Source organism: Saimiri boliviensis, chromosome 7 (genome assembly GCF_048565385.1).
Source record: "Saimiri boliviensis isolate mSaiBol1 chromosome 7, mSaiBol1.pri, whole genome shotgun sequence".
In the NCBI taxonomy this organism is placed as follows: Eukaryota; Metazoa; Chordata; class Mammalia; order Primates; family Cebidae; genus Saimiri; species Saimiri boliviensis.
The window spans coordinates 9,910,347-9,924,831 of NC_133455.1; the positions used below are offsets into that span (position 1 = coordinate 9,910,347).

At 49.6% G+C, this 14,485-nt stretch overlaps 1 protein-coding gene across 3 annotated transcripts in view; it reads left to right on the forward strand.

Annotated features, from left to right (window-relative positions):
* ABCB9 (ATP binding cassette subfamily B member 9) overlaps positions 1-9,268 on the forward strand; it is a 40,192-nt gene extending 30,924 nt beyond the window's left edge. For all 3 annotated transcript variants that reach the window (XM_010342762.2, XM_010342761.2, XM_003932140.2), the window contains 3 exons: positions 1,342-1,501; positions 4,714-4,850; positions 8,096-9,268. In XM_010342762.2, the coding sequence (XP_010341064.2) occupies positions 1,342-1,501; positions 4,714-4,850; positions 8,096-8,356 (558 nt within the window). In that variant the 3' untranslated portion in view covers positions 8,357-9,268. The remainder of the gene's footprint in view (positions 1-1,341; positions 1,502-4,713; positions 4,851-8,095) is intronic.
* The last annotated feature ends 5,217 nt before the right edge of the window (positions 9,269-14,485 follow it).

Here is a 14,485-nt window from a genome sequence, read left to right on the forward strand (position 1 = left end):
GATCTCGCTCTGTCACTCAGGCTGGAATGTGGTGGTATGATCGTGGTTCACTGCAGCCGTGACCTCCCAGGCTCAAGCAATCCCTCCAAATCAGCCTCCTAAGAGACTATAGGTGTACATCACTGTGCCTGGCCAATGTTTAAATTATTTTGTAGAGACGGGTCTCACTATGTTGCCCAGGCTGATCTCAAACTCCTGGGCTCAAGCCATCCTCCCGCCTTAGCCTCCCAAAGTGCTGGAGTTACAGGTGTGAACCACCCACCATGCCCGGCCTCTCTCTTTAAATTTAAAATGTTAATTTCTATCATAAAATAGTAAAATGCTACAAACTAATCATATTCTCATAGTTATAAAGAATCTTATAATCTTATAACTAAGACATGTTATAGGATTTTTGAAGTCTACCACATGGAGGTAGCCAGTGTTAACAGTTTAGTAAATATCCTTTTCAATCAGTTTCCTATCTTTATATAAATACATTAATATATGAAGACACATGTATATAATTTTTTAAACAAAAATAGAATCATGCTGTGTATATGTATCTATTGTAATTCAGTTTTAAGGATGCACTGTCGCTATTTAACCAATCCCCATTTATGGACATCTAGATTATTTCCATTTTAATTTAATTAATTAATAAATTAACTTTTGCTACTTATGGTATTGCAATAATATCTTCCATACTATATATATATTTTTTTTTGTTGTTGTTGTTTGTTTTGTTTTGTAGATACAGGGTTGCTGTGTTGCCCAAGCTGGTCTTGAACTCCTAAACTAAAGCAATTCTCCTGCTTCTGCCTCCCTAAGTGCTGGGATTACAGGCATGAGTCATCAGACCTGGCCATACTATTATTTTTGTAGGCACAGATTCCTGAAACTGGAATCTAGAGATAACAGCTCCTTTAAATTGTTTTCTTAGATGGGAGGGGCCAACCACCAGGGTGGTCTGTGTCGCCCGAGCCCTGCTGTGGCCTCTTGCTTCCTGAGGTGGGCAGACTTACTCAGAGCAACATTCTATATTCTATCCCTCTTTCTTTTTTTCCAGGACAGGGACGGCCAGTGAGCTTTGTCTTGGAGGTCAGGGAACTTGGCTTATCCCAGAGCAGCAAGTATAGCAGGCCCCAGTGGGCTGATCAGGGGAGGCTGAGAGCTTATGGGTACAGGTGAGAGTCTGCCGTAGGGGTAGAAGAGAGGCAGTTCAGTGCAGCTGCTGGGCCCTGATTAGGTTTCAGGCCTGAGACTGATGGCATCTCAGGCCCCGGACAGCAAGGCTGCTACTGGAGACAGCTGGATGAACGCATTCCTGGCCTCTCATGCCCCATGCTCCCTCCTCCTCAGATCTCCCTGGTGAGCCAGGAGCCCGTGCTGTTCGCCCGCTCTATCACAGACAACATCTCCTACGGTCTGCCCACCGTGCCCTTTGAGATGGTGGTGGAGGCCGCACAGAAGGCCAACGCCCACGGCTTCATCATGGAACTCCAGGACGGCTACAGCACAGGTGTGGAGCTGGGGGTGGCCACTCTCCCGGGCCCACAGGGTCACCCTCAGGGACATGACCCTCTGAGTTCAGCACTGCCCTCTGCCACCTGCTCTTTTTTGTAGAGATGGGATCCCGCTATGTTACCCAGGCTAGACTCAACCTCCTGGGCTCAAGCAATCCTCCTGCAATCCCCAAAGTGCTGGGACTACAGGAATGAGCCACTGTGCTCCAACTCAGCAAAGTATTTATTAAGTAAATTATTATAGAAGCCCATACACTGGAATATTATGCTGCTGGGAAAAAAGAGGAAGTAGAAGGAGGAGGAGGTGAAGGCAGAGGAGGAAGCAGCTCTCCATGTATCAGTATGGAAAAGTCACTGAGATATGGTACTAAGTGAAAAGAGCTGGTGCAGAATTTAAGGAGCTGTTTTTTTCCTATTCAAGTATCAGGGAGATAAAAATAACATGCTCATATTTGCATAAAGAAAGTCAACAAGGACATGTAAGCAACTAATGAAAGAAGTTTTGGTGGGAGCAGGACAGAACTAAAGATGGAGAAAGGACTTAAACTTTTTGTTATTTATAGTTTTATATATTTTTAGATTTTATTTTTCTGAGGCAGGGTCTTGCCTGTCACCCAGATGGGAGTGCAGTGGTGTGATCATGGCTCATTGCAGCCACAACCTCCTGGGCTCAAGCTATCCTCTGCCCCATTTTTGTATTTTTGTTGTAGAGATGGGGTCTTGCTATGTTGCCTAGGCTGGTCTCAAATTCCTGGGCTCAGATGCAATCCTCCTGCCTCAGCCTCCCAAAGTGCTGGGATTACAGGCATGAGCCATCATGCCCAACCTATATTTTTAGATATTTGAACCACATGAATAGCCCCTTTTCAATAATTAAATGTATACAGTGTATAGGGGATTGAGGAGATGTTGATCAAAGGATAAAAATTGGGGTTTTTTTGTTTTTGTTTTTGTTTTTTTGAGACAGTGTCTTGCTCTGTCGCCCAGGCTACGATTGCAGTGGCATGATCTTAGCTCACTGCAACCTCCGCCTCCTGGGTTCAAGCGATTCTCCTGCCTCAGCCTCCTGAGTAGCTGGGATTACAGGCAGGCGCCACCACACCTGGCTCATTTTTGTATTTTTAGCACAGACAGGGTTTCACCATGTTGGCCAGGCTAGTCTCGAACTCCTGACCTCAGGTGATCCGCCTGCCTCAGCCTCTTAAAGTGCTGGGATTACAGGCGTAAGCCACTGTGCTTGGCTTTTTGTTGTTGTTGTTGTTGTTGTTTAAATTGAGACAGACTCTGTCACCCAGGCTGGAGTGCAGTGGCACAATCTCAGCTCACTGCAACCTCTGCCTCCCAGGTTCAAGTTATTTTCCTGCCTCAGCCTCCTGAGTAGCTGGGATTACAAGTGCCCACCACCACGCCCAGCTAATTTTTTGGTGTTATTAGTAGAGATGGGTTTTCACCATGTTGGCCAGGCTGGTCTCGAACTCCTGACCTCAGGTGATCCATCCACCTTGGCCTCCCAAATTGATAGGATTTCAGGCGTGAGCCACCGTGCCTGGTCAGCTATAGTTAATAACAGTGTACTGTGTACTTGAAAATAGCTAAGAGAGTAGATTTTAAGTGTTCTCACTAAAGAAAAAGTGATAAATATGTGAGATAATGTTAACTGCCTTGATTTTGCTATTCCACAATGTGTACATATTTCAAAGCATCATGTTGTACACCATTAATTATGAACTATTTTCACTTGTCAATTTAAAAGAATTTTTAAATAGCATACCAAATATATTAATTTTCTTAAAAATTAACTCATTAATCTGAATTTAAGTGGTTCTAATAATTCATATATATATGTGTGTGTATATATATATATTTTTTTTTTTTAATTTTTTTTTTTGAGATAGAGTCTTGCTCTGTCACCCAGGCTTGAGTGCAGTGGCATGAACTCAGCTCACTGCAACCTCCATCTCCTGGGTTCAAGCAATTCTCCTGTGTCAGCCTCCCGAGTAGCTGAGATTACAGGTGTGCACCACCATGCCCAGCTAATTTTTTGTATTTTTAGTAGAGACAGGGTTTGACCATGTTGGGCAGGCTGGTCTCGAACTCCTGACCTTGTAATCTGCCCGCTTCAGCCTCCCAAAGTGCTGGGATTATAGGTGTGAGCCACTGCACCCAGCCCAATACATATATATTATTTTTAAATAATGTTTTAGAATTAAATAGAGGTGGTGGTTGTACAACATTGTGAATACACTAAATGCCACTGGATTATTCACTTTACAATGGTTATCTTTGTTATGTCAATTTTATCTCAATGAAAGAAAAATGAAATAATAAAGAGCTGGTGGCATGGCCAGGTTCAGTGGCTCTAACCTATAACTCCAGCACTTTGGAGGCCAAGGCAAGAGGATCGCTTGAGGCCAGGGGTTTGAGAACAGCTTGGGCAACATAGCGAGACCCTACCTCTACAGAAAAGTATTTGCAGTTAGCTAGGTGTGGTGGCATGCACCTGTAGTCTCAGTTACTCAGAAGGCTGAGGCTGGAGGATCACTTGAACCCAGAAGTTTGAGGCTGCAGTAAACAATGATTGTACTACTGCACTCTAGTATGGGTAAGAGAGTGAGACCCTGTCTCTAAAATAATAATTGACTCAATTTCCTATTGATGGTATTAATGGACATTTGAGTCAATTTGTTTTTATTTTTTGCAATAATAGCACTGTGAGTCATGCATGACCTGTGTCTGTGTTGTTGTGCATGGGAGAAAGTTGATCCGTGGGGAAAACTGGTCCAGGTGGGCTTGCTGGGCCTCAGGCTGCACATCTGTGGCGATGACACACAGCTTTGCACTGCTCAGACTCATAGACCGGGGTTGTCACTGCAGCTCTCACTGCGGACCTGAGGCTGGCTCCGCCTCCACTTCTCCAGGAAGCCTGGTGAGGGCCTGTCCCCTCACAGCCTCACCTGCACTGCGTGCTATCAGATGTTTGGGTTTCTGCCAAATGAATGGGTGAAGATTGGTAACTTGGTATCAATTTGCATGTAGGCTTAATCTGCATGCCCCTTATGAGTCGGGTGGAGGAACATCATTTCATGAGCTTTCAAGCTGCGGGTTCCAGCTGGCCCTTTCTGTGGCTGCAGGGCAGAAACTGTCACTCTTCCCCTGGGCTGCTCGGCCCCACCCCCTGCTAAATTGTCTCTGTGCCTCCACCATACAGAGACGGGGGAGAAGGGTGCCCAGCTGTCCGGTGGCCAGAAGCAGCGGGTGGCCATGGCCCGGGCTCTGGTGCGGAACCCCCCGGTCCTCATCCTGGATGAAGCCACCAGTGCTTTGGATGCCGAGAGCGAGTACCTGGTGAGTCACAGGGTGGCGGGCAGTGCCGGGACAGGAGCAGCTCCAGGGAGCCAGAACCCCCATCACCCAGCAGATGGGTGCTGAGAAGAGATGGGCCCCAGGGGCTCTCTCAGGCTATCAGCCTCCCAGCCTGGTGAATTGCTGGTGTTAAGAGTGTGGAGCCAGGGAGGAGGAGCCCCAGGGCCTGGCCACTCTGGGCCCAGCCTCCAGGATCTAGGCAGAGCTGTATGGTGTGGGGCAAGAGAAGGCGTCAGAATGAGGAGACCCGGGTCATGCACGGTGGGTCACGCCTGTAATCCCAGCACTTTGGGAGGCCGAGGCAGGCAGATCAGCTGGCCAACATAGTGAAACCCCATCTCTACTAAAAATACAAAAATTAGCCTGGTGCGGTGGCAGGTGCCTGTAATCCCAGCTACTCAGGCAGCTAAGGCAGGAGATTAGCTTGAACCTGGGAGGCAGAGGTTTCAGTGAGCCGAGCTGTGATTGCACCACTGCATTCCAGCCTTGGCGACAGAACGAGATTCCATCTCAGAAAAAAAAAAAAAAAGCCTGGGTGCAGTGGCTCACGCCTGTAATCCCTGTAATCCCAGCACTTTGGGAGGCCAAGGCGGGCAGATCATCTGAGGTTGGGAGTTCGAGACCAGCCTGACCAACATGGAGAAACCCTGTCTCTACTAAAAATACAAAATTAGCCAGGTGTGGTGGAACATGACTGTAAATGACTGTAATCTCGGCTACTTGGGAGGCTGAGGCAAGAGAATCGCTTGAACTCAGAAGGTGGAGGTTGCAGTGAGCTGAGATTACACCACTGCACTCCAGTCTGGGCAACAAGAGGGAGACTCTGTCTCAGAAACAAAACAAAACAAAAAACAAAAAAAAAAACCAGAATGGGGATACCTGGACTTGCAGCTCCGTCCTACAGTTTGTAACTGTGTGACCTTGAGCTGGTGCTTCCCCTGTGAGTCTCATTCTCACTGGTCAGGAGGGTCCAATCATGTATTTTGTAGATGGCTGGTGACCTCAGTCTATCCACGGATTGATTCATTTATTACAGACAGTTACTGAGCTCTTCCCAGGCACCAGGCACCATCCTGGGCACTAGGATTATCATGGTGGGCTGACCAGACAAAGACCCTTGTCCCCATGGAGGTTCCATTCCAGTGGGGAAGGCAGATAAGAAACCAGGAAATAAGCATGCGTTCACCCCGTGGCCTGTGCTGCAAAGCAAATGAAGCAGTCTTGGGACACCAGGAGATTGGGAGGGGTCACCGTTGTCAAACATAAACACAGCTGGGCACTAGCAAAAGCCGTGGAAACAGATTTTATGCAGTAACTCCCGACATTGGGGAAGGAGCCATGCTCCAATCCCAGTTTGGTGGTGACAGGCATTTTAAAGGGAGACTGAGGGGGTAGGGAGGGGAGCGGGCAGGGGCTCCCATGAAAACTAACAGTGAGTCCAGTGGACAGCCAGGAGGCTACCTGTGTCTAGCTGGCCATTTCAATGGAATGGCTTTCAGGTCCTTAAGAAAGACACTTCGGAGATGCAGGAGATCACATGCACATGTCAGAGGGACAGAGGAAGGGGTCACAGTTGTAAGCCCTTTTAAGTAAACACTCCAATAAAAAGAGGTTGGGGCCAGTCGGCAGGTGTTGACTAAAACAAACAGCAAATTCTCCCGGCCAAGCTGAGCTTTCTCAGGCAGGCACTTGAATGGGGGCTGTGGTCATCCCAGGGATACGGCTTTCTACTGCTAGAAGCCATGCTACAGATGGGTCACTTAGCACAGAGGTTTGCACGGTGCCATCATGTGCCAAGAGTTCTGTGGTTCTCACCATTAGAACCAAGGCCATCAGGTTCCATCTAAGCTGAGACATGAAAGGAAAGAAGCCAGTGGTGGGGAGTTCTAGGGGTAAGAGCATGCCCGGAGGAAGGGTCAGCAGGTACAAAGGCCTAGAGTGGGGAATGAGCTTGACAAGTTCAAAGCCAAAACATCACTGTGCTGGCAGGTGGGGGTTGAACGGAGAGAGGTGAGGATGAAGTCACAGGGAGGCAAACTTCTCAGCCTCTAGTAAGGAGTTTGGATTGCTTGTACAAATGAATAGGCTTTATTTTTGTTGTTGGTTTTCATTTGTTTTGAGACAGGGCCTGGCTCCGTCGCCCAGGCTGGAGTGCAGTGGCTCAGTCACAGCTTTCCTGGGCTTAAGCAATCCCCCAACCTCCCAGCCTCCTGAGTAGCTGGGACTACAGGTGCATGCCACCACACATGGCTAATTTTTGGTAGAGATGTGGTTTCACCCTGTTGGCCAGGCTGGTCTCAAACTCCTGAGCTCAAGGGATTCCCCTGCCTCGGCCTCCCAAAGTCCTGGGATTACAAGTGTAAGCCACTGCTTCCAGTGGCTTTATTTTTTAGACCAATTTTTGGTTTAAAGAAAATTAAACAGAGGCTAGGCGCGGTGGCTCACACCTGTAATTCTGGCACTTTAGGAGGCCACTGAGGGAGAATGGCTTGAGGCCAGGAGTTTAAGACCAGCCTGGGTAACATAGTGGGACACCCATCTCTGCAAAAAAATACAAAAATTAGCTGGGCATGGTGGTGTTTGCCTGTGGTCCCAGCTACTTGGAAGGCTGAGGCAGGAGGATCCCTTGAGGCCAGGAGGTTGAGGCTGCAGTGAGCTGTGATTGCGCCAATTGCACTCCACCTGGGCCAAAGAGCAAGACCCTGTCTCAAAAATTAAAAAAATTAAAAAGAGGGAGGCTGAGCACTTGAGAACAGGAGTTCGAGACCAGGTTGGCCAGCATAGCGAAACCCTGCCTCTACTAAAAATACAAAACAAAGTTAGCCAGGCATGATAGTCTGCACCTGTAATCCCAGCTACCCAGGAGGCTGAGGGATGAGAATCGATTGAACCTTCGAGGTGGAGGTTGTAGTGAGTCGAGATCACACTACTGCACTCCAGCCTGGGTGACAGATCAAGACTTAGTCTAAAAAAAAAATAAAAAAGGAGGGAGAAGGGAAGGGTCAGAAGACTGGAGAGTGAGGGTAGGCCTGATCCCTCATTCACCAAGTTCCTCCATGTGTCTGGTCCTGAGCTCTGTCTCCCTTCAAGAAAAACCCAGGAAACTGGCCATCCTTTGTGAACTGAGCCTCAGAGAGGTTAAGCATCAGCCCATAGGCGGGGGTGTGGAGAGCGGTTGCGGGTGGGGCATCCGTGCCATGCAAGCCAGGCCCCCACTGTCCCCGCAGATCCAGCAGGCCATCCATGGCAACCTGCAGAAGCACACGGTTCTCATCATCGCGCACCGGCTGAGCACCGTGGAGCATGCGCACCTCATTGTGGTGCTGGACAAGGGCCGCGTGGTGCAGCAGGGCACCCACCAGCAGCTGCTGGCCCAGGGAGGCCTCTATGCCAAGCTGGTGCAGCGGCAGATGCTGGGGCTTGAGCCCACTGCGGACCTCACAGCCAGCCACAAGGAGCCTGTGGCCAACGGCAGTCACAAGGCCTGATGGGCAGCCCCTGCTTCTCCTGGCGGGGCAGAGGCCCTGGTGCCTGCCCAGCAGATGTGCCCACAGAGGCAGCCCCCAGCTGCCCTCTGAGCCCAGGCCTGCAGCACTGGAGGGCGACCTGCCATGTCCTATGGATCACCGCTTCCTGCATCCTGCCCCTGGTCCCCATCCCATTCCCAGGGCACTCCCTTACCCCTGCTGCCCTGAGCCAACCCCTCACGGACCTCCCCCGCCTCCTAAGCAAAGGTAGAGCTGCCTTTTTAAACCTAGATCTCACCAGGGTTTTTACTGCTTGGTTTGAGGCACCCCAGTCAACTCCTAGATTTCAGAAACCTTTTTCTAATTTGGAGTAATGGCAGGCACATTCACCAAGATGTTCTAGAAACTTCTGAGCCAGGAGTGAATGGCCTTTCCTTAGTAGCCTGGGGGATGTCAGACTAGGCCTCTCCCCTTTGCCCCTCCAGAGAAGGGGCTTCCCTGTCCCAGAGGGAGACACGGGGAACGGGATTTTCTGTCTCTCCCTCTTGCCAGCTATGTGAGTCCGGCCAGGGCAGGTGGGGAGTGTGGAGGCTGTCTGTCTGCCATCACCCGCTGCCAATCTAAGCCAGTCTCACTGTGAACCACACAAAACCTCAACTGGGGGAGTGAGGGGCTGGCCAGGTCTAGCGGCGCCTCCGGGGTGCTCCCAGCCCGGCACCCGGCGCTTTTGCCCCTCGTCCGCCCACCCCCAGCTGGCAGCCTCCCTCCCCATGCCCACCCCTGCACTCTGCTGTCTGGAGGCCCTGTGGATGTTCATGAGATGCGTTCTGTTCTCTCGTTGGTGGATGGGATGGTGGCAAAGCCCAGGGTCTGGCTTTGCCGGATGTTGCAACATGTTGGGAGAACCGGGTCAATAAAGTGTACTACCTCTGACCCCTGACCTCTGACTTCTGCTTGGGCCAGCAGCAGCATCACCCAGGTACATTTTCCACTAGACCAAAGCTCTCCTTTCAGCCGTCCCTGGTGGAGGTGCAGAGAGACTTTGGGTGGCCCAGGGCCTCCCCCCATGTCCAGGAGCCCCATCTGCGCTCCTCCCATCACAGGGTCTCTGGTGCAGACATTCCTGTCTGTCTCCACGGGGATTGCGCAGAGGGATACAGACGTCTCCTCAAAATCCCAGGGGCTTCTGTGCTTCCTGGCCAGCAAATGCCACCTGTTCTTTTCCTTCAAGGTCCAGGCACCCAACACCCACCCCAGTCCATGCAGCAGAGAAACGTCACCCAGCGGGACCACTCAGTCAGCGAGGAGGGGTAGGCCCGGACACAGGAAGACCCCTGCGGTTGTTCTTACTTGCTGAATTGTGAAGAAGTCTGGGGCCCCAGAAGGAGGGCTTTGTGCCAACTGGTAGAGTAGTATTTCAATATTTTTGTTTGTTTGTTTTTTGAGACAGACTCTTGCTCTGTTGCCCAGGCTGGAGTGCAGTGGCACAGTCCTGGCTTACTACAACCTCCACGTCCTGGGTTCAAGTTGTTCTCCTGCCTCAGCCTCCCAAGTAACTGGGACTACAGGCACCCACCACCACACCTGGCTAATTTTTGTGGGGTTTTTTTTGTTGTTTTTGAGACAGAGTCTCAGTCTATCTCCCAGGCTGGAGTGCAATGGCATACTCTTGGCTCACTGCAACCTTCCGCTCCCAGGTTCAAGCAATTCTCCTGCCTTAGCCTCCCAAGTAGCTGGGATTACAGGTGTACATCACCACGCCCAGCTGATTTTTGTATTTTTAAGTAGAGACCAGGTTTCACCGTGTTAGTCAGGCTGGTCTCGAAACCCTAACCTTGTGATATGCCTGCCTCAGGCTCCCAAAGTGCTGGGATTACAGGCGTGAGCCACTGCGCCTGGCTAATTTATATATGTTTTAATAAAGATGGGCTTCACCATGTTGGCCTGCCTGGTCTGGAACTCCTGACCTCAGATGATCTGTCTGTTTGGCTTCCCAAAGTGCTGGGATTATAGGCATGAGCCACTGAACCTGGCCAGCCTTGCCTTTCTCTTACAAAAACACTTGTCACTGGATTTAGGGGCCACCTAGGTAATCCGGGCTGCTCTTGTCTGGAGATCCTTGACTTCACTGCATCTGCAAAACTTTTTTCTAAATATGGTCACTTCACAGGTTCGGGGGTTTGACAAGGGAATCTTTCGGGGGCCACCACTCAGCCTGGTATAAAGGGGAACTTGCAACCCTGGTTAGAATTAACCTCAGGACTTCTGTTTGATTTTAGGAAGCAGGAGGTTAAGTGTTTGGAGACTTAACATAACTTCAGATGTTTCCAGAGAAGTTGGAAATTCCCATTTTCATGCGCGATCAGCTGTTTTTTTACCTATTGAGCCAATGTTGCTGCTCTGACAAAACCAAAGATGAACAAAGCACACGTGTGGGGTGGTCTTCAGCCTGTGGGCTCTAGTTTGCAGCTTCGGTGTTGGACCTTCCTGCTCTGCAAAGTCCCTGCCAAGGGGCTTCCTGGCCCCAGCCCAGCCCTGTTCCGGTCTAAGCTCCTCTCCCGTTTCCCATCTTTTCTCATCCCTCCACGCGCAGGCTGAGAATGGAGTCAGCTCCAGCCCCTTGATTTGTAAACCCACACCCAAAAGTGGGCCTTGGGAGGCAAAAGAGCCTTCCAGAGACCGAGCTAGCTGCTTTTTAGAAGGTACCTAGGATTTTTTTTAAGTTAATGTTTAATTTTGGAATAATTTTAGATTTACAGAAAAGTCTCAAGACAATACAGAAAGTTCCCGCATGTGCCTCACAGCTTATCCATCTCTTAAAATCCCGCAGTACTGGGGTGCATTTGTCACAACTGGAAAACCAACACGGCGCGTCACTATCCGTGAAACTGCCAGCTGTACTTGTGTATCACTAGTGTCCTCACTAATGTGCTCTTTTTTTCCCAGGGTCCCACGTGACGTTTAAGACAGGAGTGTTGTTTGTTTGGCTGGTTGTTTTGAGACAGGATCTTGCTCTGTCACCCGGACTGCAGTGCAGAGGTGCGATCACAGCTCACTGCAGCCTCAACCTTCTGGGCGCAAGTGATCCTCCCACCTTAGCCTTCAGAGTCACTATCAGTGAAACTGCAAGCTGTATTTGTGTGTCACTAGTTTTCTCACTAATGTCCTCTTTCTATTCTGTGTCTCAGAGTAGCTGGGACTACAGGTGCAGGCACACACCACCAAGCTCAGCTAGTTTTTTTTTTTTTTTTTTGGTAGAGACACGGCCTTGCTTTGTTGAATAGGCTGGTCTGGAACTCCTGGCCTCAAGCAATCCTCCCGCTTCAGGCTCCCAAAGTGTTGAGATTATAGGTGTGAGCTTCCATACCGGGCCAAAGATATAATGTTTTCTTTTGTTTTTTGTTTGTTTGTTTTTGAGACAGGATCTCTCTCTGTCGTCCAAGCTGGAGTGCAGTGATGCGATCTTGGCTCACTGCAACCTCTGCCTCCCTGGTTCAAGCGATTCTCCTGCCTTAGCCTCCTGAGTAGCTGGGACTACAGGCAACCACCACCATGCTCAGCTAATCTTTTTGTATTTTTCATAGAGACAGGGTTTCACCAGGTAGGCCAGGCTGGTCTCGAACTCCTGGCTTCAAAGAATTTACCTGCTTCAGCCTCCCAAAGTGCTAGGATTAGAGGTGTGAGCCACCGCGCCTGGCCTAATGTTTTTAAAATTGTTTTTATTGCAGCAACTTGCAGATAACATATAAGTTATCATTAGGGAAATCTAGTACATTAATGATGTTGTGTAACCATCATGATTACCTAGTTCCAGGACATTTTCATCACTCTAACAGAAAGCCCTATACACATTAACAGTCACTCCCAGTTCTGCCTCCGCACAGCCCCTAGCCACCAGCAATCTAAAATCTGGCTCTATAGATTGGCCCTTCTGGCTTCTTCACGTACATGGAACCCTATACTACGTGCCCTTTCATGTCTGGCTTCTCTCGTCACCTGTGCAAGGTCCAACCGTCTTGTGTCATGAATCAGCACTTCATTCCTTTTTATGGCTGAGTAATATCCTATCGTATGGCTTGCCACATTTTGTTTATCCATTCATCCATTGATAGATATTTGGGCTATTTCCACCTTTGGGCTATTGTGAATAGTGCTGCTGGGCACATTCATGTTTTTTGTGGAAGTCTGCATTCACCTCTCTTGGGTAGATTCCCGGGAATGGAATTGCTGGGTCCCATGGGAACTCTGTGCTCAACCTTTTGAGGAACTGCCAGCCTGTCTTCTACAGCAGCTGCACCATTTTGCATTCCCACAAGCAATGCACGAGGATTGCAGTTTCCCCACATCCTCACCAACACTTGTTATTTTTTGGTTTTGTTTTTGTTTTGAATTATCAGCACCCAGGGCCAGGCTCACCCCTGTAATCCTAGCCCAAGTTTAAGACCAGCCCTGGGCAACACGGTGAAACCCCATCTCTACTAAAAATACAAAAAATTAGCTGGATGTGGTGGTGCACACCTGTGGTCTCAGCTGTTCATGAGGCTGAAGTGGGAGAATTGCTTGAACCTGGGAGGCGGAGGTTGTGGTGAGCCGAGATCGTGCCACTGCACTTCAGCTTGGGTGACAGAGTGAGACCCTGTCTCAAAAAGAAAATGCGGGATTCCCTTGTTCAAAAATTAAGAATTTCAAGAGGGCAACCAGAGCATAAAGTCAAGCATGGGGCCTTCCAAGCATGGGGCCTTGTACAGTGGCATAGGCTGTGTGCCCAGAGAGCTAGCACTGCCTTCATCTTCTCCCTACTCCTGAGTCTGGGTGGTCAGGACCTCCAGGCTGATCTTGAACTCCAGACCTCAAGTGATCAGCCCACCTTGACCTCCCAAAGTGCTGGGATTATAGGCTTGAGCCACAACGCCTGGCCACATTTTCATTTTGTACTGGGCTCTGCAAATTTTATCCTGGTCCTGGGTAGCTGTCCCAACTGGAGGCAGGGTCTGGGGAGGCCTTCTCATCCTTGGCATCTTGGGGGAGGGGCTGTTTTTGTTTTTATTTTATTTTATTTTATTTTATTATTATTATTTTTTTGAGACGGAGTTTTGCTCTTGTTACCCAGGCTGGAGTGCAATGGCGCGATCTCGGCTCACCGCAACCTCCGCCTCCTGGGTTCAGGCAATTCTCCTGCCTCAGCCTCCTGAATAGCTGGGATTACAGGCACGCGCCACCATGCCCAGCTAATTTTTGGTATTTTTAGTAGAGACGGGGTTTCACCCTGTTGACCAGGTTGGTCTCGATCTCTCGACCTCGTGATCCACCCGCCTCGGCCTCCCAAAGTGCTGGGATTACAGGCTTGAGCCACCGCGCCCGGCCTTGTTTTTATTTTATTTTTAAAAATTTGGCCGGGCATGGTGTGTCACGCCTGTAATCCCAGCACTTTGGGAGGCTGAGGTGGGCGGATCACCTGAGACTGAGAGTTGGAGACCAGCCTGACCAACGTGGAGAAACACCGTCTCTACTAAAAATACAAAATTAGCCGGGTGTGGTGCATGCCTGTAATCTCAGCTACTCGGGAGGCTGAGGCAAGAGAATCGCTTGAACCCGGGAGGCAGAGTTTGCAGTGAGCTGAGATTGTGCCACTGCACTCCAGCCTGGGCAACAAGAGCACAACTCGGTCTCAAAAATAAATAAATAAATAAATAAAGAAGAAGAAGAAAATAATTTTGTAGTATCAGGCTCTTGCTATGTTGCCTAGGCTGGACTTGACCTCCTGGACTCAAGGATCGTCCCATCTTGGCCCCCAAAAGTGCTGGGATTTCAGGCATGAGCCACTGCACCTGGGCCTGTTTTGTTTTTTAAATTGGAAACATTTGAAAAGCACAGAGAATTCTACAACCAGCACCCTGCTGCCTTCTCCCAGCTCATCAGCATGAGCCTTTCCCACCAGGCAAAGCCCTGGCTACGGCCCGTCCCCTATCTCCGACTGCCCCTCCCTGTCCTGAGCTGGTCTTAGAAGCTGAATGAGGGCGTCAGGTAGCTGAAGAGTCTTCTAAATGGTTGGTCTCAGCGGACTCTGCCCCACCATGTGTGTGGGGAGCAGGCCGTTCACCTCACTGGGATCAAAGTCAGAGTCCATTCTCCTCATCAGGGCTGACAGGC